This window comes from Callospermophilus lateralis, chromosome 5 (assembly GCF_048772815.1).
Source record: "Callospermophilus lateralis isolate mCalLat2 chromosome 5, mCalLat2.hap1, whole genome shotgun sequence".
Taxonomy (NCBI): domain Eukaryota; kingdom Metazoa; phylum Chordata; class Mammalia; order Rodentia; family Sciuridae; genus Callospermophilus; species Callospermophilus lateralis.
The window spans coordinates 100,424,851-100,451,300 of NC_135309.1; the positions used below are offsets into that span (position 1 = coordinate 100,424,851).

The window sequence follows — 26,450 nt, forward strand, 5'->3', positions numbered from 1 at the left end:
GCCACTGTAATTATAATCTGAAATTCTAACTAAAGCACTCATCTATGTCAGTTCATTCTTTTCCCTTTTATGTTTAATATAATTTGTATGTTTAATATAATTTGATAGTTTACATCAATGTTGAAGTTTCACCAGGAGCCAAATCAAGGCTAGAACATCCACCTAAAATCCTTAGAACAAGGCAGATCACAAACATCTATGTATACAGTCAAAAGGTTTCCTAGATAAGATTTTAGGGGAAAACTTATCTAGATTAGCTCTGAAAACATGATACCTGTACTAAAAGCTGACTTCTATGTGTGTGAGCTCTCTCTCTCTCTCTCTCTCCTTTTTTTTTTTTAACCTGGGACCCATAGTGATATTGCTATATTCTCAGAACTACAGCTTAAATCCAAATACAACTAATGCCAAGAGTGAGCAGATAACCATCATAGAATAAAAGCTAATTCCAAGTGGAAAACATTTTCCCAAGAGGAGAGGTCTCCATTTGAAACACACATTAAGAAATCAGCTTTTCACTAAATAACAAACTTAGAATAACTACTCTGAGTTATCCCTAGCCGTTCAGATCATAGTTCAAATGGTCATCTGAAAAAAAAGGTGATGAGGACCACTTATTACAGACATTAAAACATTTGGTAACTTTAAAATGATGTGTTTTTTTTTTCTTGATGACTCTGGTGCACAATGGGCATTTGTTTGCAGTCCCTGGTATGCTTTTAACTTTGCTTTATTTAACTTGTTCAGGGCAAATGACTTCCCTACAAGGTAGATGCCTTCCTCTGATCCCTGCGCTCTGGTCTGGGTCCTTATTTATTTATGTTTTAAGTGAGATTATGGTTTTGCTGTTGTCTTTTAGTTGAACGGGGTAATTCTCTGACCCACAGCTGAAAATAAAAGAGCAGCTTTGTTTTAAAGGAGAAAGGGACATTTGTTTTGATATCACCACCCTATGCCTGCATCCTGGAGTTGGATCCTACCAACGTGAATATGCTGAAAGGAAGAAAAACTAACTCAGGGTCTCCTGATAGTTGTTAAAGTGGCAATATGCCCATTATTTTTCCTAGCTGGCAAATCCTCTGTGCAGGAGAGACAAACTGGCTGCTCCTGAGTACAACACTAATCTTGTGTAATAGCGTGAGCTCACTGCCTTACAAAGCAGTAATTATCAACAGCATTTTCAGAGGGATGTGAGTTACTCCCACTGTGAGACCACTGTGAAACAGGGGGCCCCAAGCAGAGCCCCACAGAGCAACTTGCATTTAATCCATGCAATGAATGGTGCCAGTGGGTCCTTTCACCCAGCTGTTTGCAAGGGTCTTCAGTCATGAAATGCTAGGGATCCAAATGTGAGGAGAGAGGAGAAAGTGCCAAAACTCATTCAAATATTTCGGGGTGGGGGGGTAGGGGGTGCTTTTCCCATGGTTATGCATTTCCTTAAACTAAGTAGCAATTAAATTTAAACATCTGCGTGTGATTCTAAAGTTTCATAAAACCCTGTTGGTAAAACATCTCTGAGAGGGAACTGCGGCGGCGTTGATAAGTTTCCTTCTTCTTTTTTTTTTTTTTTCTTTTTTCAGAATAATCTTGTCAAGTGTGAAATGATTTTTCAGTGTAGGTAATTATTGTTTTTCCAGCTGTTCAACCTATCACTAGTTATCTGAACTCGGTGGAGAGGGGTTTTATGTTCTAGAACTACCCTATGACTCCGTAATTCTCATGCAGATTCAGAAGAACCAGTTCTTGATTTCAAATCAAATTAAACTGCAGCACAAGTAAGATTTTTCATTATGAACTCAGTGGTCTTGGGTTGGAAGGAATCTGGGAAGTCTTCCACTCGTTAGAAATATGTTAAAGAATGAGGAAAGAACATATGTTTTTCTTGGCTGTTAGGTTAATACAATGAAGCCTGTGACGTTTAACATAATTAAATTAACATTGACAATGCAGTGTGACTTGTTCACAAAGAAGTGGCATTAGGCTTGGAGCTAAAACTACACCACAGCTGACACATCTGCAAATATTTTATGAGGAAATCTCCTGAGATTTTCAGGTAGAAAATGGAAAACTTAAGGCTTTGGGCTAGGGGTAGAATTTTTTAAATATATTTTCATTTTTTAAATGATACACAATAATTATACGGGTTCATAGAGTATGGTGTAACATTTCAATACTTGTATGCAGCGTGTGATAGTCACATCAGAGTAATTAGTATATCCATCGCTTCAAACATTTATCTTTTCTCTGTATTGGAAACATTTACTCCCAACAAGTCATTTTAAATATTTTTTAAAAAGACAAAAAAAAAAAAAAAAAAAAAAACAACCTGAAGTTTTTAATGAGAGTCTTTTGTCTTACATTATTTTCTGCCAAACTATGTGCAGTCCTTTCAAACAAGCAGAAACCTGCAAACAAGCTTAGAAAGCACCGGAATGAGTTAATACTCCTGATTCTCTTTTCAGTGTCCAAGACATCTGGGAGAGGAAGGAGGATAGGAACTTTTGTGTTTATAGAAGGGTAATAATGATACATTCCTGCAGAAGAGGAATAATGGTTTATGGCCTATGACTTTTTACTTCTTTGCTCTGCCCCTTGTAAGAGTCTCTTTCTGGCTTATGGGCTATTCTTTCTTGTTTCTATCTTTTTTTTTTTTTTTTCAAAGCTGTGATGTCTCACAATAGTTTGCTTAATTGAATGATGTGTTGTCTCATGAAAGAGGAAAAGAAGTCTCTGGATTTAAAGTCAGATCCTGACCTATCTGGCAATTCCTGTGCCTCAACTCTAATCACCTAGGAGAGGAGGGCAAGTCATATCACACTCCAGCAATACAAGCTTGCCAGGGTGCACTACACCAATCAAAATGAAAAAAGAAAGTTCGGTTATCTTCCAGAAATATTTTTTATGTAGAATTCTTAAGTACAAAAGAAAAAAATGTACAATAAGTTTTCCTATTCATCAGTCTTTTGTGGCCATCCATCGTAACTACCATGGTGCATGTTGAGTTGGCTACAGCTAGAAAACAAGACATTTACAGATCTGTGAGTCCGTGAATTGTTCTAGAAATTCCTGACTAGATTCAGACAACGACAGAAGGGAGGAAGTCTCTGTTCTCTCCCAACAGAAGACTGGAGACTGAGAAGAGGAGGACAGAACTCTTCCTCTCAGAAAGTGAAGCCAATGGCTTAAGAGGGGTTGACATGGAGCACTACCAAAAAGACATGACTGAAGTAAAAAATGCAAAGATGTAGAAAATGTGTGTGTGTGTGTGTGTGTGTGTGTGTGTGCATGCTTAATATTTAAGGATAAAATTTGGGCTTCTTTACAGAAAAAAAAAAATCAAACCTTCCCAAAGTCCCTCCATATTATAAAGGAACTAGATTTTATTCACTCTTTAATCTCTGGACATTGCCAGGTAAGGAGTCAGTTTTCTTTGAAGTAAACATGTCTAACCCACTGAAGTAGCCAATCACAGGAATTCAGGTGAACTTTGATGGTGTTGGGGTGGGAAGGAGGAGAGAAGAGAGCACAGCCCTTTCTCCGCGGCCTCATGTAGAATACCCCTATGATAACTTTATTCTTGGGGGTCAAAGAGAGGAGGTGATAAGATGGCAAGAGCCTTAAATCTCTGAGATCACTAGGTGAGCTGTCACACACCTAAAATCCCAGAGGCTGGGGAGGCTGGGCAGGAGAATAGCAAATTTGAGGCCAGCCTCAACAATTTAGTGAGGCCCTAAGCAATTTAGTGATACTCTTTGTCAAAATAAAAAATAAAGAGCCAGTGGAAAAGCATCCATGGGTTCAATCCCTGATACCAATAAAAAAAAAAAAAAAAAAAAAAAAAAAGACGTGAGCCACCATATGATTTTAACCCACTAGTTGAGGTGGGGCATTACACAAAGTTGTGTGGTTAAGGCACCTAAGAATTCCCACTACCTCCTAAATTGTGCTGTCCCGTGGACACAATATGGTTTTCAGTTGAAAAAAAAAATTCTGACAATTATTTTGCCAGGAAGTATATAGACAGAGAAATATAAATGATTTCAAAATGTTTCTTGATGTCTGGCTTCCTCTGTGCTAGCATGATAAGCTTCAGACAGCGGATCAATAAATGAAGTTCTCACTTACATACAACAATCAAATCATCCTTGGCCAAGCAATTCAAAAAATCAAAGGGGCTGATGATATTTAGGAGTGTTATTTCCTTTTACTTATTTCACTACATTTGGATATAAATGATAAAGTTTTTTTAAAAAAACATGTTTTTCTTCAGAAAAGACATTAAATATGTGTCTAATTCAGGGGAAAAAAATTTTCCCTCAAAATTTTAAGTAATTGTTGTTTTCTTACAGATTCATAGAAAATCTGCCCTGATATCACTCAGACATGCAGGAATGGTAGAGGCCAAAGTATACTTTCCATCTTTAACCTTTAAAGTTCATTACAAAGGTATTCCTAGGGTACAGCCATGGACACAACTGTCATCATTTCTAGTAGAAACATTTGTTTCCTTTGGGATTAATACCTGTTGCAAGATATTATGTTCACCTATAAACTTCTGTTATTGAGGAACACATATTTTTTTTCTTTTTGCCATTTTTGAGAATCTATTAGGTTTTACTTACTTGTGCAACTGTAAGTAGAGTTTGTAATTTAGATAAACAAGAATTGTCACAAAGAGATTCATCTGCAAGACTTAATGTGATTATTTCAGGATTCAAAAGATACAGTGAGCGATGAACGCCTTTTGATTATCATGTGTTCACTCAGAAATATTTATAAAATATCTATTCTATGCAAATTATCTACTATTTTCTGGAAAAAATAGAGAGGGAAGTTAACTCCTGCTTCAGAAAGGTCAGTGTCAGGGAGTTAATCCCATGAGGCTCTGTGCTACAGTGGGAATAGAGTGAAAGGGCCATGGAGCCCAGAGGAGGAGCTCCGGTCATGCCCAGGTAGGAAGGCCTCTGGGAGGAAGGAGACTCTTGGCTGCACAGGGCTTCTGTATGTTCTGAAATGAAATCAGAACAGGAGGTAAGAACAGGCTCAGCACCAGGGTGGTATGTGCAAAGCCCCACAAGAGAGATCATGACTTACTCCAGAAACTGATGGTTTCTGCTATAGCTTAGAAACTGACAAATAGAGTTGCTGGGTTCTGTCTGTCATGCTAATAATTAGAATTTTATACCAAAAGCAAAGGGAAGACAAAGAAGACTTATAGGGAGGGAGCAAGAAGAGTTCACAGCCAGGGGAGAGAAGTTCCCTGGCACCTGAAGGCAGAGCTGAGAGAAACACTTCAGTTAAGGACTGGTCAAAGAAACAACTTCAAAGTCAGCTAATAGTATAGATGCTAGATAAAGTTCTCCATCCTTAAGACACGTTTAACTAGGACAGTTCAACTTAGCGTCTTTGAAAATAATGTGGGTGCCAATGAAAGAAATGCATAATGAGAGTTTTTTGTAAAGATTTCTAATAAAGCACTGGGTTTGTTTTACTGTTAGAGATCAACAGTCAAGTTAAAGAATAACTGCTTAGGGAAAGCCAAGTGACAAAGTGAAAACTGAAATGTGTTAAAGAGAAAGTAACTTAAACAAAAATCACAAGGTTCAAGCCTTTTGTGAAATTTATTGGGCAAATACCTCAAGTAAATAATGAAGGTGATTCCTAAAATATAACAAAAACAAAACTTTGGTATTTTATTAATAATATCAACATCCTATTATAGAAGCCAATAACATGGAATGAATCAATCAGAATCTGAGGAATAAAGAAAATTTAGATGATTTGGCCAAACGATATCACTAATTTAATATAAACATATGAATTGAATTAGTCTAGCTATCAAGCATAATCATGTTAAATATGACATAATTATACCACAAGCTTATTGGAAGTAGAATATAATTATTTTAATAAAAGAAATCATTGAAACCAATATCTAATATAAACTTGTTTGTTTTCCCTGAATCATATGATGGAATACCAAAAGATAGTAAATAGTAAAAAGGTAAATACCAAAGTCTCTTTTCGTCTTAGCACTGTTTTAACTCCCAACAAGGATAAGGTCTAATAAATCTTTCAAACAAAAAGATGGAGAGAGAGAGAGGGTACATAAGAGGAGAAGAATCTTTCTAAAACATAAACAAAGTCCATAGATGTTGCATTCAGTCTAGTTAACACCATTTCAAAGTGTAAGCAGATACTGCTCACCCCAGAGAAGACCTGAGGAGCTATTAGGGATATTTTCAAAAGCAAGAAACTTGGAGTAAACAGCGAAACAAAGGAGAACTATTTTACTCCAGCACACATATGGAACCTGTTAAGGGGATGGTGATTGTGGAAAGAAATACAAACGGGTTTAAGAGACACCTAGGCTGTCTCAGAAAGGAAGGGGGACAGAGGAAAGGGTGGATTCAAAAAGCAGGAAAGTGGGCCCAAGATCAGTCAAATGGGAGGGAGAGAGGCTGCTAGGCAGATGGTCTTTTCTGTTCCCAAATGTTCAAAGTTAAGGGACACTCCTTAGCACACTTTTATTTTACACAGAGTGAATTAAGAAGAAACCAAAGGTCTGAGTTTTTTTCTGGAAGTACTTGTGTCATTTCTTGAATAAACTTTGCTTGTTTATGATGTTTGCTGCCTTCTTCAAATTAAGGCTTTTCTTAGCATGCACTTAATCCTTGGTTCTCAGTTAAAGGGATGAATTAATTAAGAGCAAGGTTCTACATTATATTGTATGGTTATCTATGAGAGCATCATCTATGTTATCTTCCTTTGAAAATTCCCAAGGAAGATCAATATTTCTCTTTCTACAAGGTGCGATGCTTACTAATTTACCAAATTCAGAGCCAATCTAGGCCATGGAAATGGTAATTTATTTTTTCACAGTATTTGTGTGCATTGAAACCTAATGGGCACAGGTGAAAAAAAAAAATAGTTGAGTAACCATCCAGTGGCATGTGGAATAATAACATGTTGAGTCACGCTCACTAGTATGGACCTGGCAGGAAAGATAACATCCCTTAGTTATTCTACAGAAGCTGTAGATAGTAGCCAATATTCCATCTCCTTAAGTTCACAGTGGGATGAGGCCTTATCCTAGACACCATCTTAAATAAAAGGCAGGGAAAAGAACCACTTCTTTGAAGAGATGAACTGCTAATGGGGAGACTAGAGTAAAATCTAGGAATACAATCTATGCGAAGAATGAAAACATACAATCATTCTAAATAACTAATGGTAGATATTGAACAACCAGGACTGGCTCAGTCAGGTCAGTCTGTAGTAAAGGATGAACTTTTCAAACACTCTAAATGACCAAATGCAGTTATTCTAGGCTCAAGCTGCAACATACAGGAACCCAGCCAGATCTGCAAGACACAAGTAAGTACCAAGCAGGACTGGCTACTTGAGCCTTGGACATTCCAGTTTCTGTAATAGAAATGGAATTTCACAAGGATCTGCACTTTCCACTGGGCTATCTATCCACCAAATCCAGTTTACTCTACAAATATTCAATGAAGGAAAACTTGCTCAATGACAATGCTAAATAATATATATTAACAAAATTCCAAAAATTATTTTAACTATCTTTAAGGTATAGAAAAAGTCCTTCCCATTGTAAGTTCACTTAAAAAAATTAAATTATAAAATTAAAATGATCTGTCTTCAATAAAAAATTAATATATCAGGACTCATGTAATACCAATCACTATTAATCTAAGTGACCATTATTATACTCCTTAAGTACAGAAAATTAAAACATAGAGATGCAATCAATACAGGTACACCTTCTAGCTAGGACAATTAGAGGGAAATGGAGACATGGATCCTGCGATGGTGGTTCCCATAACTTTCAGGGAACATGTTTTATAGACAAGCCAGTTTCCCTATTTTTTTTTAACCAAAAAACTACTTATAAACTTGAGGGAGAAGTAGTATTAATTTAACATTCAGAGTGATGGCAGGGAGAGAGCAAGTCAGGCTTTATGTTAGGTGACTCAAAACTATCAGCGAGAGGAGACTGTGGCTTTGGAGACAGGCCTGAGTGCACACACCAGCCTCACCACTTGATAGCCTTGTGACTCAGGGCATATAGCTCAACCTGACTGAAGTTTCCTTCCTTTACCTGCAAAACAGGTGACAGAATTGAGCGCAGTGCACATCTAGATACAAACAGTACATGAGAGTACAAAGAAGCTCCCTGAACAGAGTAAACCTTCCAAACATAGATGTTACTCTGGCATTTGTCGTAGAATTGCCAAACTCACGAAATCCAGAAGAGTGGAAGGTATGAATAAAATTTAAGTACCTAAGCAATTCATACACAAAGAGAACTTAGTTATTTTAAATTTTTACTCTTTTATCGAATATAGAATTTGATTTACATCTAAGCTAGTGGATCCCATTATCTGAATTTTAAGTCAACATGGTACATGTAGAAAATACAGCTACTGGAAGTTTTGCTAAACTAAATCTTATCTGAGGCCTAGATGCTACTTTTTAATTATTGTCCCCTGGTGACTCTAGTGAATAGCGAGCACTGAGTACCACCAGTACCAATCACACCCAAACTGTTTCTAGAGAATTAGGCCCATATTGACCAGGAGTGATTCAACACAGCTTCATGTGCTCTGATTTAAAAACCTACTGCAGTTTACTCAAAGTTGTGGCCAGCATTTCCAAGCCACTTTTTTCTTTAAGCAGTAGAAAAAAATTCAATATAAAATTAGCAGTGTTTGAATGGAAGTGGATTCACAATATCATAAATCAACAATTTTCTTAAAGTTAAAGGAATCTATTTACTTGGATAAAAATAAGCCATGTTTTAGAGCAAATTTCCTTTGCAATCATGTAAGAGTAAACTGTATTTAAATAGGTCTTTATTCTTTTCCTTTTTGCTCTGAAGCTAAAAAAGATAGCCATCTGAAACACAAACTCATGGTGATTATCTAGTTTTCCCTTCAATGAAAATTTGTTATAATCCTCTTTGAAAGAGAGCCATAGTCATCAGAGACAATGCTGATAGAAGTTGGATCAATTAGTTTGAAACATTTTTGTAACTCTGCCCTGTCTCTGAGTGACCTTGAGTCAGTCACTGAACTTGTCTCCAATCTAATGCATCCTCTGTCACATGCAACCAGCACACAGCACCAAGCTTCTAGAATTGTGTTCTTCTCATTAGCATCTTACCAGTGCGCTGCCATCAGTCCAACGGAAGTCATGTTCAAACATCTTGTCGTTGAGGCCTATCCATTGATAATCATGGCCCACACCTAAGGCATGGGAAACAACACATTCTCACTACCTTTCCCATAAATGGATAAAAATATAGCAAAGAAAATTATTTTCATACTGAATCATGCATCTTCTTGCTGTAATTTTATTTAGTTGTGCATAGAAATAAACCCAAAAAGCTAATTTGCAAACACTGTGAGACATTAAAATATCAGACACAGACAATAACTTCCCTAGCCATTTACTATAATTAAATACTTTTTCCATTCTTACTCATGATTGAAATTTTCCACTTATTTTTGTTAATTTAGGTAATTGGCCAAAATTCAGTGGCCCAATAAAACAAAGCAGATCTTATTCATTCTACCCTCACTTTGGAAGCCACATGTTTCTTCTCAAAGCATTTTTAACAGTTAATATATTTCTCAAAAATTATCCTCAAAATATTTTCTGTTACCATGAGATGAGTCACTAATTCAATGAAGTTAAATGGACCTCTATCCAGACTACAAATTAATAATCAAACTTCAAAAAGATTGCAGACATCATGGGAACATGTTCAATAGGGCACTAAACAGTGCTTCATGAGAAAAAAAATAGTTCTATATATTTGCTACATAAAATCTAGTTGCCCTCTTCTGCTATAGTTTAAGAAGCTATTAAAAAGCTCTGGTATTAGGTTTCATGAGCTTTCAATCTCCACCTATTCATGTTCTTAATATGTAGCTCACTTTCTATGGTCTAAAATAATTAGAAACTTGGATGAGAACCAAATGCACAAAGGGTAGGATTAGGCTGTTATTCATAATTCAATCTTAACTAATAAGACAAAAACAATTGAAAGCAACTTTAACTTTAGGCAATACATACAAATATTCAAAATAGAGACTATAAAAATAACTAAGGTGAGAACTATACTGAATTGCAAGAAACAGCCATTTCTATAAATCAAAAAATTATCATATAATAATGGCTTGTGATTCTGCCTACAGCCTGTTTCACCCATTAACTGCTGGCAGGCTGAGTAATGGCTTCCTTATAGGATAGCTGAATATTTCCCAGACTGGAAGAGTCATATAAGTGAGATTAGGCAGTTCACAGTGGAGGAATTTAATAAACTGAATCAAGACTGAAGAAGGTACATCTTTTCGGCTGGATATGGAGAAAATTAAGAAAATGGTGAGAAGAGTGAAATTTCAGAAAACTCATGTTTATCTGGTACATACGATTCACAAACATTTGTTCTTCATGAGACAGGATGCTGGTGAGATGGGCGCCCTGCAGACGGCACTCCCTTTCAGCCGCATCCCACGTGCGTCGGTGGGCGAAGTACTTGTAGCACTGCCCTTGGAATTTATGCCAGCCGTAGTCACATGTCTCAGTGTCTGAAGAGAAACAAGGCAGGAGCTTATTAAACTCACCTACGTCATGCAAACTTGGCTGCCCAATACGAGTGTTGATAGGATACCCAAGCCAATATCTATGCAATGTCCCTGAAGTAACTGATTCATAGAAGTTGGTCACGATGACAAAGAAATTATTATAAAGTAAGCCCAACTGATCCTAGCAAAGTGGGTGGCTTTACATCTTTGGATTAAAAAGGCAGTATCTAACTGCAACTTCCTTGATTAGAGCCAGTTTCAACAGAGGAGAAAACTGGAAGAGCAGCCAGCCAAAACCTCCTAGGCTGCAAGAGTCTGCTGACTTACTCGGGAAGCAGTGGAGACAATTCCTTACCCACAGGACTTTCCTAAGAGAATCATTCAAGTGATAAGCATTTGGGTAACAAGATTATGAACGCTCTATTTGGATAACAACTTCCAAGGCTCTGGGAATAGTCTTTCCCACTACCCAAAGAGATATCTTGGGGGCCAAAGGACTCTTGTCATATGGAATTTGCAAAAAGAAATATCAATCACGTTTAGGCAGCTTTGGGAATATAGCCTGAATGTGTGCGCTCTTTCGCCAAAGAGCGGGAAACCAGGGAACTCCCAGAGCAAATTCATCAGACTTTTATTAGAAACGAAATACCTGAGTTCTTTAACTTAGTACTTTAGTACTCCCTTCCCATCATGTCATACATATGTGCACACATGTGTGTTCTCTCTTTTTCAAATAGCTTGTCGAAACTGAAAATATGGTGTGATGAAAATATTTTTCAAACATATCTGAAGTTTACACCATGAGGAAGCTTCAGCTTTCCTCTCTATTTTTGCCAATTTTGTTGTATATTCTCAAAAGAGTAGGTTTGCTAGTAGAACTGTGCACTCATTTTCAATTTTCTCTCAAACTCACCCACCCAAAGGTGGGTAACATACTCTTCATACTAAATAAATATCAACAGAAACAATTTTGACTTTTACAAAATATATCTCACAAATATACTGAAGCAATTACATGTAAAAGCTAACAAAATCTCCTGGGTTATTTAATAAGCATACCTTCTTCCCTAATTCTAATAATCCATGAAGGAAACAGAAGCCTACTAGATTAAATGAATGATGTTTCATATGGTGGAGTTGGGCCAAATAAAAACTCAAACCATCTTCCAATTCTCACTCAATTTACTCCTCTTCCCATGGTCATGGGGAAGTATCCTTTCTAAGAGTTTTAATTTTTTTCCTGGCTTCATTGATTCAGACCATGTTCATGCAACAGATGCGGCTTATCTTGGAGGGCAGTCTTCATCTAAGTTTAGTCTATCAGGCCTGTTGTTTAGTTACAACTTGCTGACTAATTGTTTTGAATAATGTGTACTGGAAGTTTTGAGTTTATTAAAGTGTTGTTTTGAGATCACCAAATCTCACAGGAAAGACCTAAGGTCACAGTCAGATGGCTTGGTATAAAAGCAGTACTCAGCACCACACAATAAAGCAAATTTTGGTCACTTGGATTGTAGTTTTATTTTGGGGAAATTCATTTGGAACAATTCAGATATGAAGTGGGGAGGGGAGGAAGCAGATCTTCACACAGGGGCAGGGTTCTTTTATAGAGGAGGAGTGTTGAAAAACATTTTAGGATATTCTCACTACCAAAGTCATCACTGTGATATTGTAATAGCTTAGCTTTCCTGAACCTGGGAAGTTTTCACTTATTTTAAGACATACAGTTTAAAATTCTAGAGGGTCATCACTTCTTGAACAATACATGAGAAAAAGAAATCTCTGCACTCTTTCTTCTCTGTTAACCTGAGTGATTTCAGTTTTCTTTTTCTTTTTTCTTTGTCTTTTACTATTAAAATAGATTGTCATTAAGCATTTTTTCTCTTTTACAATAAAAAAAAAATGATCCTAAAATTTAGATGCATGACCACGTCATTGTTATATAATGCTGCTATGGTTTTTTTTTCTCTAGGTTCATGTGCTGAAAGTTTGGTCTCCAGTGAGGCAACATGAAGAGGTGGTAGAACATTTAGGAGATGAGGCCTGGAGGAAAGTAATTAGGTCCTGGGGGCTGCACCCTCCTGGTGGATTCACACTATCTCATCGAATGAGTTGAGTCCAGTAGGAGCAGATTAGTTTCCGCTAGAGTGTGTTGTTATGAAAGGAACAAGCCTTGCCCCTCCAACATCTCTTTCTTCCCTTCTCACCATGTTATCTTTTCCTTCTACCTAAGGCCAGTTGCCTTTCTGCTTCTCTATCATGTTGTGATGTAGCAGGAAGCTCTCACTAGAAACTAAACAGATGGGGTCACTCTATCTTGGACATTCAGCTCCCCAAATTGAAAACTAAATACACAGGTGTTTCTCCCTTTTTTCCACATTTTTACTGGTGCATTATAGATGTACATAATAATGGGATTTGTTGTAACATCTTTTCTTTATAAAGTTCCCAGTATTATCTGCTATAGCACCACAAAAACTAAGACAAATGCCCTTCCCAGTTAACAGGCAAATATATTCTTATGAGAAAACAATTCTCAAAAATAAGGAGATGAGTTTCTGTCAAAATCAAGGTGAGAGAATTTATCTCTACTGTCTAAACCATAGCTTTCTAATGAATGTGTGTGTATACACACACACACACACACACACACACACACACACACACACAATATAACTTAACAGAATGACTTTTTATATTTTTTAAAAGCCTAGTACCCACACAGACCAACTTAATTTTTATCATTCATGAATTCAACAAATATGTAATGAAGGACTGTATATCAAGAAGCATCTTCCAGAATTCTATTCAGACTGAAAGTATCAGGATTAGTCTACCTGTTTTTCCACCTTTACCTGAGTAATGTGAATCACATTTCATTTACTAAAAGGCAACATTTTGGAATGATATATTTTTTTAAAAAATCATTTGGCTTCCAGGAAAGACATCTTATGCTTTAAAACCACTCTCACATATAGGTTACAATTCCAGATTTGCAGTTGTGAAACTCCTGTTCCTGACCACAGAAGCTGAAACTATTACTCTAATCTTCTCCCCTAAAAATATTTTTTATGCTATACAGGTAATATTTTCAACACCTCTGATAAAGGGCTGTTAAGGAGTTACGAACACTCTGACCCTCCATCCTGGTAAACTGCATCATGGCTGGACTGGGGCAATCTGTGCATGCAGAGCTGTTTCTCTAACAGTCCCAGAGCACTTCTAGATTTTCTGTCTGTTATGATTCCACCAAAATATGTCCCCTATTTCAGAGTTACTGAGACTTAAGTTACTAACAAAGAAAAGGTCAGCTGAAGAAATAATGACGCAGTCATCGGGGAACTTTGGATAGAAAACTGTTTAGACAACAATGCTGCTATTAATGAAGAAAACATTTGTTCTTAGGCAACCTGAAAAGAAAAGCAACAAGTCCTTCAGTGTCCTGGCAATAAATCACAGGAGCACAGCTGCACTGGGTAAGCAGACAGGGGTAGATGTTTCTCAGCAAGTAGAGTGAATAAAAGTTAAACTTGATTGAAGATAAAATAGAATGTGCCTGAGAGTTAGGTGGTCCCAGAAATGAAGAAACAACTTAAAACCTTTTTTTCATTTTTTTTATAAAAAAAGGGGGGAAAGAAACTGGCCCCCAAATCCCTTCTAAGAGTCTATTGCCGCTCAATCCATCAGCTACACAAATAAGATATTTATCTCTTAGAACCGTTTTATAGAAGTATTGAGAAAAACTCAGGCTTTAAAATTAACTTGGGTTTGTTTTGCCCATTCTATAAATTAGCTAAATCTTGGGTACATCTCTTCTCTCTGATCTTCAGTTTCTAACACACTTAATGCATAGAAATGTTGGACCAGTCAAATGAAATAATGTACCTGGAAGCAATTAGTAAACTACAAAAATATAAAATAAGTAGTAGCTTTTTTCTTTCTCTGCTAAAAGTTAGTCACCAAAGTCAGGGACCTTTTTTTTAAAAAAAAAAAACAAACAAAAAAACTGCTATTGTTTTTCAGAGCTCCATCTCCAATGGCCAGGCCAGTGTATGGAAAAGAGTAGATACTCAATAAACACTTTTTGAACAAATCCATTTGTAAATTTCTCCTGTACTTGAAATTAGGGGAAACCAGGATCATTTTAACACATCATTTTAACACATTTGACCACTCCAAGCGTCTCACCCTTTTGTGCTTTTTTTTTTTTTTACTTTAAAGAAAATCTAGCTTAGTCTAATTTCATGTTTAAAATTATGAAACATACTCACCATATGCAATAAGAAAAGAAACCCCCCACTAAACTTAGCCATTGCCCAGTCCCTTGTAACAGTAATTCAGTACGTGCAGCATTTTAGCTTTGCTTTAATTATAGTGACATCTGAATTAACACTGCAAAGCAGAATGTGTGGCCAGACTAATGTGTCTGAGTGTCTAATACTTTTTCATTTTGTCTGTTGGAATGGGAGTTTGGCACTGCACACTTTTATCAAAGCCAAACCACTGTATGACTTTAAGAAAAGGAAACCGACATTCCAAAGCTGAGTGTGCTGAGCATGCAATCTGTTTCTGATTGATGGGCTAAGAAATGTTACCATTAACCACCTAAAATATACTCTTAGGTTGGCCATAAAATGGAAATTACAGGGATCATGAGATTTTAGGCCTTTATTTCATTCAGAAAAAAAAAAAAAAATGTAGATGCTTCTTTAGTAGGAAAATTTCCTGGTGAGCAGACTCGCATCTTTTACATAGAATGTGTCAAGTTAAGGCCAATGTATTCTAACAACTTCATCAATGCATTCTCCAGATATGATTGACTATGAAAAATAAGTTCATGAGTCTCAAGTGCTTAGGAGAAAACTTAAGGCAACACTGAATCCAGCACTCCTTGGTACACAAGCCACATTAAGGTCAATGCCTAGTTTGTCCCTAGGAAGAATATATATAAGATACTCCTTTTTTGACTAGATGTCCTTGAATTCAGCTTGGTGAGTCTGTCTGCAACTCCATTCTATCAACAAATCAATCATAATGAAGTCAGCACTATGGCTGAGCTATTCACTCTTCAGGAAACCTAACACACTTGGGTAATCTGTGAATTTGCTCCATGGGAAAAAACATGCAGTCAGGCCAAAATTTTGAAAAACATCAATTAACATTCATCTTACAAATGCTGTTATAGCTCTTACCTTGTTCACAAAGTGCACCAACGTAACTTGGAAGACAGAGGCATCTAAATGTATTGAAACCATCAACACATGTGGCTCCATTCCGACAGGGATTAGAGTGACATTCATCAAAATCTGAAATAAAATTTGAAAGCCCACAAAAATACTTTCAAAAAGGGTGAAATAAATCTGTTTAGTGTGAGATTGCCAGATAGATAAAGAATAGACAATTACATTTGAATTTCAAGTTACATAAAAACATAATGTTTTAGCAAAAGTATGTCCCATGCAGTATTAAGGGCAAACTTGACTAAAAAAAAAAAAAAAAAAAAACTCCTTTTTAATCTGAAACTCAAACTTAACTGAACAACTTTATATTTTCTGAATTGGTTATCCTAAGAAAATTTCAAAGAAAGGGTTATTGTCTTCATTGCTATTAGGTGAATCCCTTAAACCCTAAAATTGATTTTAAAAGCCCCCCTAAACTTCCCACCTCCAATCCTAGCTTATGCTCTGATTACTTCACATGTGAAATATGCAAAATACCTAGCTGCCTCTGGACCCTTTCCTCCTAGATAGATGCTTCATTCTATAGACTCTCATCCTTTTTGTGCATAGTCACGATAATTTTATTCTTTTGTTCTCACACTTTCCATGGATCCCAGTCACCCAAGGCAGTGATTCTCAAAGTATGGTCCCTGGATCAGCAGCATCAGCATTGCCTGAGAGTATTAGAAATGCATGTTCCAGGTCCTACTTCAGACCTCCTGAATCAGATGCTGTGTTTTACCAAGCCCTCTGGGTGATTTTGATGCCTGATAGTGTTTCAAAGCCACTCAACTAGAATATTAATCAAAAGTATTTGGTCTTTGAATTCAGGGCATTCTCAGAGATGAGGATCTTCTAGACCCAGCCTCCTTGTTATTCTCTCACAATATACCCACCCCACCCCTTAATTGGCATACCTGAATACTTGCAGCCACTCAAATGGCTCTGTACTTTGTGGTCTGTATGGTCCATCTCTCCCTGAACCATCTATCAAATCCTCCCCACCTTCAAAGATCTCTGGCAAATGCAACCTTACTACATAGACCTCTGTGATTACCCCAATGAAAGCAATGACTGTATTCCCATAGCATTTTGCAATCGCATTAAAAATTTAATTAAGAATTAAGGAAGTTATCCCAAAACCTAAATTATAAGTAGAGCTTTCTAAAAACATTTTTTATTAAATTGGTTATGTATTAAAATGCAAAAATAAAGGTTAGATGAAAATGTCAATATATATGCATCTTTACATTTATAAAGTCCATTTTTAAAAATCACAAAAAAGAATAACCGACCTCAGTAGGAGTTACTTAGTCTTAATTGTCGCAACAGAATTCAGTCCACCCCTGTCCCCATTCCCATATCCCATTTAATTACTCTGAGATTTTAATTTCATTTCATATAGAGTTCATCTACACATGGGTCTCCCTAAAATCTCTGATGGATTCAACAATACAAATTCTCCCACAATATAGCTTCTGGAAGAGAATTACATTGCCTGGGCCAAGAAGAAGCCTTACCAAGTTCACACTGGTCTCCACTGTATCCTGGCACACAGGTGCATACATAAGCAGTTTCAGTAGGATAGCAGGTGCCTCCATTAAGGCATGGGTTTGTTTTGCACCGGTCAGTTCCTGCCATGTTTAGGAAAATAAGAAAAAAAACCAATTAGGCTCATATCTAAGGTTTCAACATATTATAGCATAAAATGCCACTTATTGCTACCATAATATAAGCTTTACCATAGCAGTTTAAAAATACTACATAGAAAAATTAACATTAACTTTACTCTGGAGTGTTTCTTGGCATTATAACAAAATGTGGCAAATTGTATCTATTCATTTATAGGATTCAATTATTATTTTTCAACAGAGTTTTTATACTTTATCTGGCAACTAATATGGTCTACTGCAGATTTAGTTGGCATGATAATGGTAATTGATTTTAGTCAAAAATGATTACACATATGTGCACAGTGAATGGAACATGTATTCTTTTGAACGGGGTTAGTTCATGTGAAATGGCTGGATACATGGAACATGCATTCTTTTTAGCAGACTGCTTGTTACCATCATTTGAATCATTATTGCCTTTTACCACTTAATGCTCAGAAACTGTTTTTCTTCGAAAGTGTGCACTGAAGTCTCTTCTGCTACATTAATATGCTTTTTCCAAAAACACGTTCCAAATGTACTCCTTTAAACTATACTTGAAGAGAAGCAACACATGGATTAAACTCTACTGTACAAAAACAAAGCCCAATACAAAAACCTCACCTAAAATGAAACCCACAATTTGTATTACAATTTTCTTGTTAAAATATATTGAAAACCAACCCTCCTAGGAGATCAATGGAAAGGCCAAGGACATAAATTTATGAGGACAAATAATTTAAAATATATTTTCAAAATGCAAAACTTTTACACCATTTGATTCTTATATTTTTGTGGTAATATTGCTTGGAGAAGCCTATTTTCATTAAGGTTTACATTGATTTTTTAAAATAGTCTTTCAGAACTGCTTAATTCTCTAAATGTTCAAAAATCCAAATGAGAGTTGAAAGTTTCACACAATAATTGAAATAAAATAGAGTGTATATGGAATATTACTATGTTTTAGAGAATCAAAAGTCCTGAAACCCTAAAATAATCACACATGAAAAGATGTCCAACTTCTGATGAAACATTGGCTGTAAAAGAGTTATTCCCACACAATAAAGTCAAACTCAAACTTTCTGAGTGTTAAGTAGACTCTAAAAAACCAGAATGATTTGATGAATACACATTCCTATTTGGAGTTCACATTAAAATTAGGCAAATTCAGATGCGCACGTCGACTTCTTCAAAAATTACCCTATTTTTTCCAAGACACTTTTTCCTACAGTTCCAAAAACAAGACTTCCTAGCAATTTGTGCTTTCTGCAGTTGAAAGGACACTGCCTTGATGACACACTGCCTCAGCCAGTGACATCTGTGCAGAATCAAATAAAACCTATGTGTAAGACTGAATTGAGGTCACAAATTCAGAGGCCTACTTTTCCCACTATAACGTGAAACACCATGCTGAGACCACGAGTCAAGGAGTCGGTGAGAAAGTTGGTCTTTCTGTGAACTTGAAGAAGTTTGCATTAGGAGAAAAGTCTGACTTTCAGGAATTTAATTTTTTCCTACATAGTTCATATTAGCCTCTGAAAGTTGAATCTTCAACAGAAAGACCAAGCAATTCCACGTGAGCAACTGTTTACTGAATTAAACTGAAGTGACTAATATGTTTTGCAATGAAGGTGCAAACTTCAATTCTCAGTAAGTTTTGTGGACTAGATAACTGATACACATTTCTCACTCATTTATCAAACTTAACTCTCCTTATATATATACAGTTATTGTCAATTATCTCTACACCATATTTTAACAACCAGATGTTTCAAATAAATTGCAAAAAATAAATGTTGGCCAGATTATTAAATTATTGGTTACAGACTAAATATACAGGGACAGCAAAAAATTCAATGTCAGCCATCTTTGATCAATTTTATTCGAGAAAGACTCCAAACCATTTATGAAAAAATTGCACTTTCTATTTTACTCTTTCTAAAGCACAAGATAAAGCATTAGTGACACAAAAAATAATACCGATATATATCAGAAGAATAATTCTAGCAATAGCTATGACATTAAAATAAAACATTTATTTTCAACCAATACAGCCTGTAAAGTACAGCCTTTGGTCTTTGTTTAGGTAGCAGCTAACTGGTGTGGTTACTTATGGGGTTGATGGATATTGTTATTTAAATAATAACATTCTAGGAAAAAGCTGACTCCTAAAGATTCTCAGCCTAGATTAAGAAGAAAATAAATAAATTCTACTAAGTAATGTTTAAAGATTTCTAGTTTATATATCATTAAACATCAACTCTTCACGTTTGTACTAAAATGGAAATAAGCAGAGGGCAATAAAAAGAACATGGATTTTAGAATGGGGCTGATGAATTCAAATTCTACTCTGCCACAATGTGGCTATGCAACCTTGGGCAAGCTGCTAACCATCTCCATGACCTACTCTTTCAATGGAGATAATAAACGCCTTAAAACTTTTTTGGTAACATCAAACAAAGTGGTCTATAGGAAGCAGTATTAAATTCCTGTTTTTGGTGTATTCAGTTAATAAACAGAAATCTCTTAACAGGCAGAACATGAATATACACTAAATACATATCTACTATGGCTCGGCACTATTAGAAGCATTATGTAGACTACCTCAATCAGGGAAATTACATTGAAGTATGAACTTATAATTGACATCGAGCAAAATGTGAAATATTTATTACAGCTAGTTACTACTCTCAAATGTTAAAGGCCTGACTGATTTTGATAATTAGCATATAGAATATATCAGTGAGATAGTTAAAAAAGACATAGGGGATCTTTTTTTCTGTTTTTAAAACTAGGGTATATAGCTATAGGACCTATAAAAAAGCAATAGTTTAGTTGTGAGTAAATACACATTGAGTTTTTTTATAACATTATTTCATTTTATCCATGTTACAACTATGTTTTTAAAACACTGAAAAGCACAAAGTATATCTGTAAAGCCCCAACAAGACTCTATACTTACTTCCATTGTATCTCATTATGAGCTCAATACTGTGGCATGGCCTGCAGTTACATCAACAGTGCAAGAAAACACCCCTAATAAACATCCCAATAGAAATGATATACATAGACATCTTAGAACCAAGGGACTGTTTCCAGATTTGGAAGCAGATTTGTCAATGTTGTGATCTTACCTGGTAAAAAGACTGCTGTGCCTTCCACTGACTCTTCATTAATGCCAATCAGCAAAGCAGTTTCATTAGAAGTTTCCAGAAGGGAAAATGGTGGTGTTGCAAGCTCAGTATTTAACTCCACAGTGCTTACTGTTGCCTGATTGGAATCAAGAGTTCTGGCGGATAGTTGCTTTTCTGATACTGCTACTGTGGGTCCCTCCCTTCCGGGGAAAGCTGCATGTGTTTCAGGGTTTATTTCCAAAGAAGAAGGAATTGTGGGCCTCTCCAAAGTCTGTGGGCTGGGCTGAGGCACCACACTTGCCTCAACCCTGGAAGTTGCAGAAGCAGAAGTAGAATGTGGCCACGGTGCAGCACCTTCGAACTGAATTTCGCTGGCAGCTGTAATAATAGTTCCAGCCTCAGGTTCCCCCACACTGGGCAACACCTCAACTATTTCTCCAGAAAACTGGTCATTGGCTTTGTTTTGGAAATCTTGGGAAGTCTCAGTTCCTTCCTCGGCAATTAGTTGTGTGGGAGAAGCTTCCTTTTCTTCTAATAAATTAGATGTACTTGCTTCCTCCAAAGGTTCTAATGCTGGGTCAGGAGATGAGGATGGAGGATGGGTTACCTGAAAGTATTCATCATTGGATGCCTTGACAGTTGCTTCAATATCTGCATGAACTTCCTGGAGAGAATCCTCTGTAGACCTCTGAGATGGGCCAGCAGCTGTACCTGGCAGAGCACTTGGCTGGGGAACCTCTGTGTGTTCATAGGTTCCTCCGCCTGAGTAGGCAAGGAATGGAGAGGATGATGTCTGAGAAGACAACTTTGCAAATGCTGAACCTGCTAATGTTGTATCAGTGTAATAAGAAGGACTGGACCCCTCCAACACCTCAGGGGCTTCTGTTAAACTCTGAACTGTAAGGAGGATATTACCAATACTTACATAAGGAGTGGGATCTATCAATGTTTCCTCAGCTCCTGAAGAGAATTCTGGCTGAAAAGAAGGACCCATATATTTCTTTTCTTCATACTCCTCCTGTGTCTTTTCCAAATGACCCAGCGTTGCTATCATTTCACTTTGGTCTGCAATAGCTTGACTATCAGACAAAGTGCTTGATTCAAATATGTCATCCAGAGGTTTTGCTTCAATTTTCAGTTCTTCCATCTCTGGATTAACTGTGGCAGAACTTCTAGGAATGGGCAGAGAAGTTTCTGTGGGAAGGAAAATATCTAATTCCATTTCTGTGGTAGGGATAGGGATCCCAGTTGCAAAGTTAAAGCCCATGTGATCTAATTGGTTTCCAACATCAGGAGTCATTGATTCGTTGTATGTTTCCTGAGTATTACTAGCCAGAAGAGTATCACCAGAGCTTTCAAATGGCTCCTCAGCTACAGAACGGTTAGCAGTCACCACATCCAGCTCTTGACCCCGGATGCCTTCTTCATTACTGCCATGTGGTCCTGATGGCACCTCTGGTTCTATGTCTGTTTGCATTCCAAGGATATCTTCATATATAGGCTTAGTGTGATCGATATCTATGATAGTATTTTTATCTGATGTCAGTTCAGGAAGAATTTCAAGGATGGTGCTCTCTGTAATTGTCAATATTAAATCCTTATCCTCTTTGTCTAGATCTAGGATAATATTTTCGGTGGCTTTTCTTCTGGTAGGTTTTAAGGTGGAATCCTCGAATCCTATGAAATGATCTTGGAAACTATCTGAGACACTTTCTGTGGGCGCCTCATGGGACATCATGTCTGATGGGGTGCTCGTTGTCTCAGGGGAGGTTTCATTCTGCTCTGAATGAAGAGGCAGCACCACAGAAACCGCTGGGGATCCATCAGCAGCTACAGCTTCAGCAGTTGGCACTTCGGAATGTTTCTCCAGAAAGCTACCAAAAACATATGTGGTGTTTCTTTGCTCAGTTGCCTCAGTAGTTCCAGCAGTGTGGATTGAATTAGAGAGATCCACTTCTCCAGATCCTTCTCCAGAATTTTCATCAAACAACTCAGACAGCTTTGGTGCTGGTGTAACAAATTCTTGGGCCATTTCAAGACCAGGAGTTCTTGTCAGAAAACCAGTGGGAGCATTTGCTGTTTCTTTATTTTCTGCCGTTGAAGAATACTCACTGGAGAGTTGCTCTGTTACAGTTTGTGGTCTGCTGGTCTGGATTTCTTCTTCCCATTTGAAGGTCTGACTTTGAGGATGTTCAATGTCTGTGGAGACAGAGCTAGGTGCTGTGGTGGGTCCTGCTGCTCCAGTGTTGCCTGAGACTCCCGTTAAGGTTGTACTGGGTACCCCTTCACTACTTTTGGAGACATCATCTGTTTTGGAAATGAGGGGTCCAACTTCACTCACTACATTTTCCACTCTCTCATCGTCTTTAGTTTCATTGCTGAAGATACTTGTTTCTAAATTTGCCACTTGAGAAGTGTGGGGATATAATGTGCTATTAATTTGTTCCATTTCAGAAAATTTTACTGACACTGTAGGCAGAGTAGGCAAAACTTCTTCTCCTGATCCCAGACCAGAGGATAAGAGATCAGTATCCAACTCTTGAATTGTTGGTCTCATACCTTTGGGAAAGAGCTTTATACTTTCTTCATCTTTAGTTGATAAATCTGTGACTGCATTTTCAGCCGGTATAGATTCAGTCACTAAGGCAGTAGTTAAGAAGAAATGTGACTCTGCAGTAGGCTCAGGGAGAGAGGTATATGACTCTAGGCTTTTTACATCTGGATCTGGAGTAGACATGTGAACCAAGGAAACACCAATTTGCTTATCAGTACTGTAAGTTTTCTTTGTAGAATAATCTGTAGTCTGGAGTTCAATTTCGGTAAGTGTTTGTGAATCAAAAGTTGTTTGTTCTGGTCCAAGAGAGCTTTGGGAGGATTCTAAAGATTTGTGTTCTTGACTCTTTTCCTCAGATTCTGCTTCACTCTCAATCCCTTGACTCACAGGGTTGGTGTTTTGCCTGGACCATAATCTGGCTGGCTCCATGGTTTGCAGAAAGTCCATTGAAGCTGTGCCATTGACCTTTACTTCCCCCTTTCCTGTTGGATCTGCAGTACTTTCAGCTTCTGCTGTTGGTAAAATTGTGGATCTTTTATCCACTTCATCAATAGCATCCGTTTCTCTGAATCCTGGGTTAATAAATGGAGACTCTGTATCCAAAATGTTTTCCACAACTGTGGGAAGCACTAGGTCAACAGAGCTGGTGACTGTGACCTGTTGCTCACCTGAACCCTCAGCAGAAGCTGTAAACTCTTCCCAGGGGAAGGCTGACATGCTGACCATGGTGCTACTGGGTGCTTCTGAGTTAGGCATGTGATTGCTGTGATCTGAAGTAGGTTTGATAGGTAATAAAATCTGGGTATTCCTAAATGCTTCATCCGCAGAGCCTTCTGTCATCACTGTTTCTTCTTTTGTTATGGGATGAGATACTGTTGAGTATTCCATTAAGTCACCACTGAAATCTTCTTCCAAAGGAAAACCTGTAGGAATGACCCTTATTTCTGCCCCATAATTTGGTTCTCCTGGTACCTCTGAAATTAATTTTTCCTTGGATGTTTGGTTTATAATTTCAGTGACTTTTCTGTCAATTACAGTACTCAAAAATGGTCCTGTAGGCTCAGAGGGGAATGTTGTTTCCACATGGGGAGACGAAGTGCCAGCTTCCTTTTCGGTTTGAATTTCTGGTTCTAAATTTAAAGAAAATGAAGAAACAGTGGTGGTTTCTGGGTCAGCAGCAGCTTCTCCAGAGCCCTGCTCAATAGAGAGAGAGACAGGGCCACCTGAAAGAGTGGTCAGCCTTTCTGGGTCCTCTGGTTGGCTAGTACTGCTGTGTTCAAAGGGCTGTGTAAAGACAAGTGTAGAACTTGTCATTTCATCTGAAAATTGTGTGGGCGTTGTCGAGGATATCAAACTTTTCCTGGTAGCTGTATCAGTAGACGTAGGTTCATTTGAACTTCCTAATTCAGGGTGTAAAATTAATTGATCTGCTCTCTGTGTCAGTGACTCTACCTCAAAGGTAGACGTTGCACCTGTTGTTCCCTCCTCCTCCTCCTTCCTTTCCTTTCCCTCAAGGGATGTACTGAAAACCCACTTGGAATTTTCTGTTTCACTTATGAATTTTGTAGGCATGACTTCTACGGAAGGTTCTTCAGAAACTGAGTCAATGGTGGTCGCAGGAACATCAAAAAGATTTTCTGTGATCATTATCTTGCCAGTGTCTAAAGTAAAGAGTGTATCTGTGGTATTTTTTGATAAATCAGTTACCATGTTCAACATGTTATCTTTAAAATCTTCCACTTCCCCAGAGCTTTCCAGGATTGGAATTGCAGAACTTCCTGAGAACTCCACAATTTGTCTAGGAGTTATTTCTATCCAGCTTTCCATTGTGGAGAAAAGGCCATCAGGCCGTGGATTTCCTGCTAGGGTAACTGATTCTTTCTCTGAATCATTTATTGCCGCAGAACTTGGATCCATCCTGGGAGTATACGTGACAGAAGTACTTTTTTCGACCTCTTCACCTAAAGTTACCTGTGTGGCCCTTGAAAAGATCATTTTCTGAGATACTTGGTCAATGGCAGACTCTCCTGAAGACTCTTCAGAAAAGGGAAATACAGGTTCAGGATGCTCATGCATCAGATTTTCAAGTTTAGGACCTCTCTCTGTAATTGACTCTGCCCCTTCTGTGGTTTTTCCTTCATGGGATGTGGCTGTGGGGAACATATCAGGCTCACCACTTGAAAATTGTTCTGGTGTTTCAGGGTAAGTGTCAGGTTTCCATGTAATTTCCAGAAATTCAGTGGTTTCTTTAGATTCATTAGGTTGCACAACAGTAGACAATTCTGTCTCTGCTACTTCAAATTGATGGGTATCACTTTCAGAGCTCTCTGAGAAATTTTGAGAAGGTGCAACACTTTCAAACTGGCCACGCCTAGCTTCTGCAGCTTCGGGGTCCTTGGGCACAGTGGTGACTAGGTGCTTCCCATTAATGTACTGTACAGAAGGTGTGGTGGTTACATCAGTAGCATTTTCACAGTCTTCATTTTCCCCTTCATTTTCACTGTGGTATATTTCTATTTCAAATATTTCAGGTAAATCAGGTAAAATTTCAGCAATTAGATCGTGCACTGGATCTGTTTCTTCACTACAAGGTTCATCTTCTTTAGATTCTGAATCTATTGGATGACCAATTACACTCAAATCACTCATTCGACCTGAAAAAAACAAAGAGTTTTCACAATACTTAAATAGAAGCTTTGGCAGTGCATGACAGAAGAAATCGATAGCAAGGCTGATCACATTCATAGACACAAAGAAGGATTCGAATGTTCTCACATTAAGTGCAATCATCCTTCTACAGGTTCTCAGTCTTCAAATTTGCAGCTTTGTATTAACAATAAGAAAGATAAATCTCAAGTTACAGAAACAGGTTACACAAACTCTTCAACATGTTTAACAAAGGCAACAAAGTCCTTAAAACAAAATAAGGAATAACATTTGCACGGTAATTTTGCAATGTAACAATTTATCTTTGTGTGAACTACAAAAAAAAAAATTGAAAATTAAGACCATTTCACCAGACCATATACAAAAAGTGATTGATCATTGTTCTATATGTCAGGGGATGCTTACACACTCTATTCAATAAGGAGATGAGAAGATTCCTTCTGCCTCTTCATAATCTCTCTGAAAGAAAATTGTTTTTAGAAAAATAAAAGAGCAATGGACACCCTACCCACTGTGGCAGTAAGTCAGGAGCCTAGCCACACCTCAGGAAGCCCTGAGTGGCAGAGCCTTGGCAAGGAGTGTTCACTGGAAGGACCAGGAAGGAAGAGTCT

At 37.4% G+C, this 26,450-nt stretch overlaps 1 protein-coding gene across 2 annotated transcripts in view; it reads right to left on the bottom strand.

Moving 5' to 3' along the window:
- Vcan (versican) overlaps positions 1-26,450 on the bottom strand; it is a 104,959-nt gene that overhangs the window by 13,712 nt on the left and 64,797 nt on the right. For both annotated transcript variants that reach the window (XM_076857057.2, XM_076857056.2), the window contains 5 exons: positions 20,619-25,826; positions 17,353-17,466; positions 15,806-15,919; positions 10,458-10,616; positions 9,187-9,269 (listed from right to left, as the gene is read on the bottom strand). In XM_076857057.2, the coding sequence (XP_076713172.2) occupies positions 9,187-9,269; positions 10,458-10,616; positions 15,806-15,919; positions 17,353-17,466; positions 20,619-25,826 (5,678 nt within the window). The remainder of the gene's footprint in view (positions 1-9,186; positions 9,270-10,457; positions 10,617-15,805; positions 15,920-17,352; positions 17,467-20,618; positions 25,827-26,450) is intronic.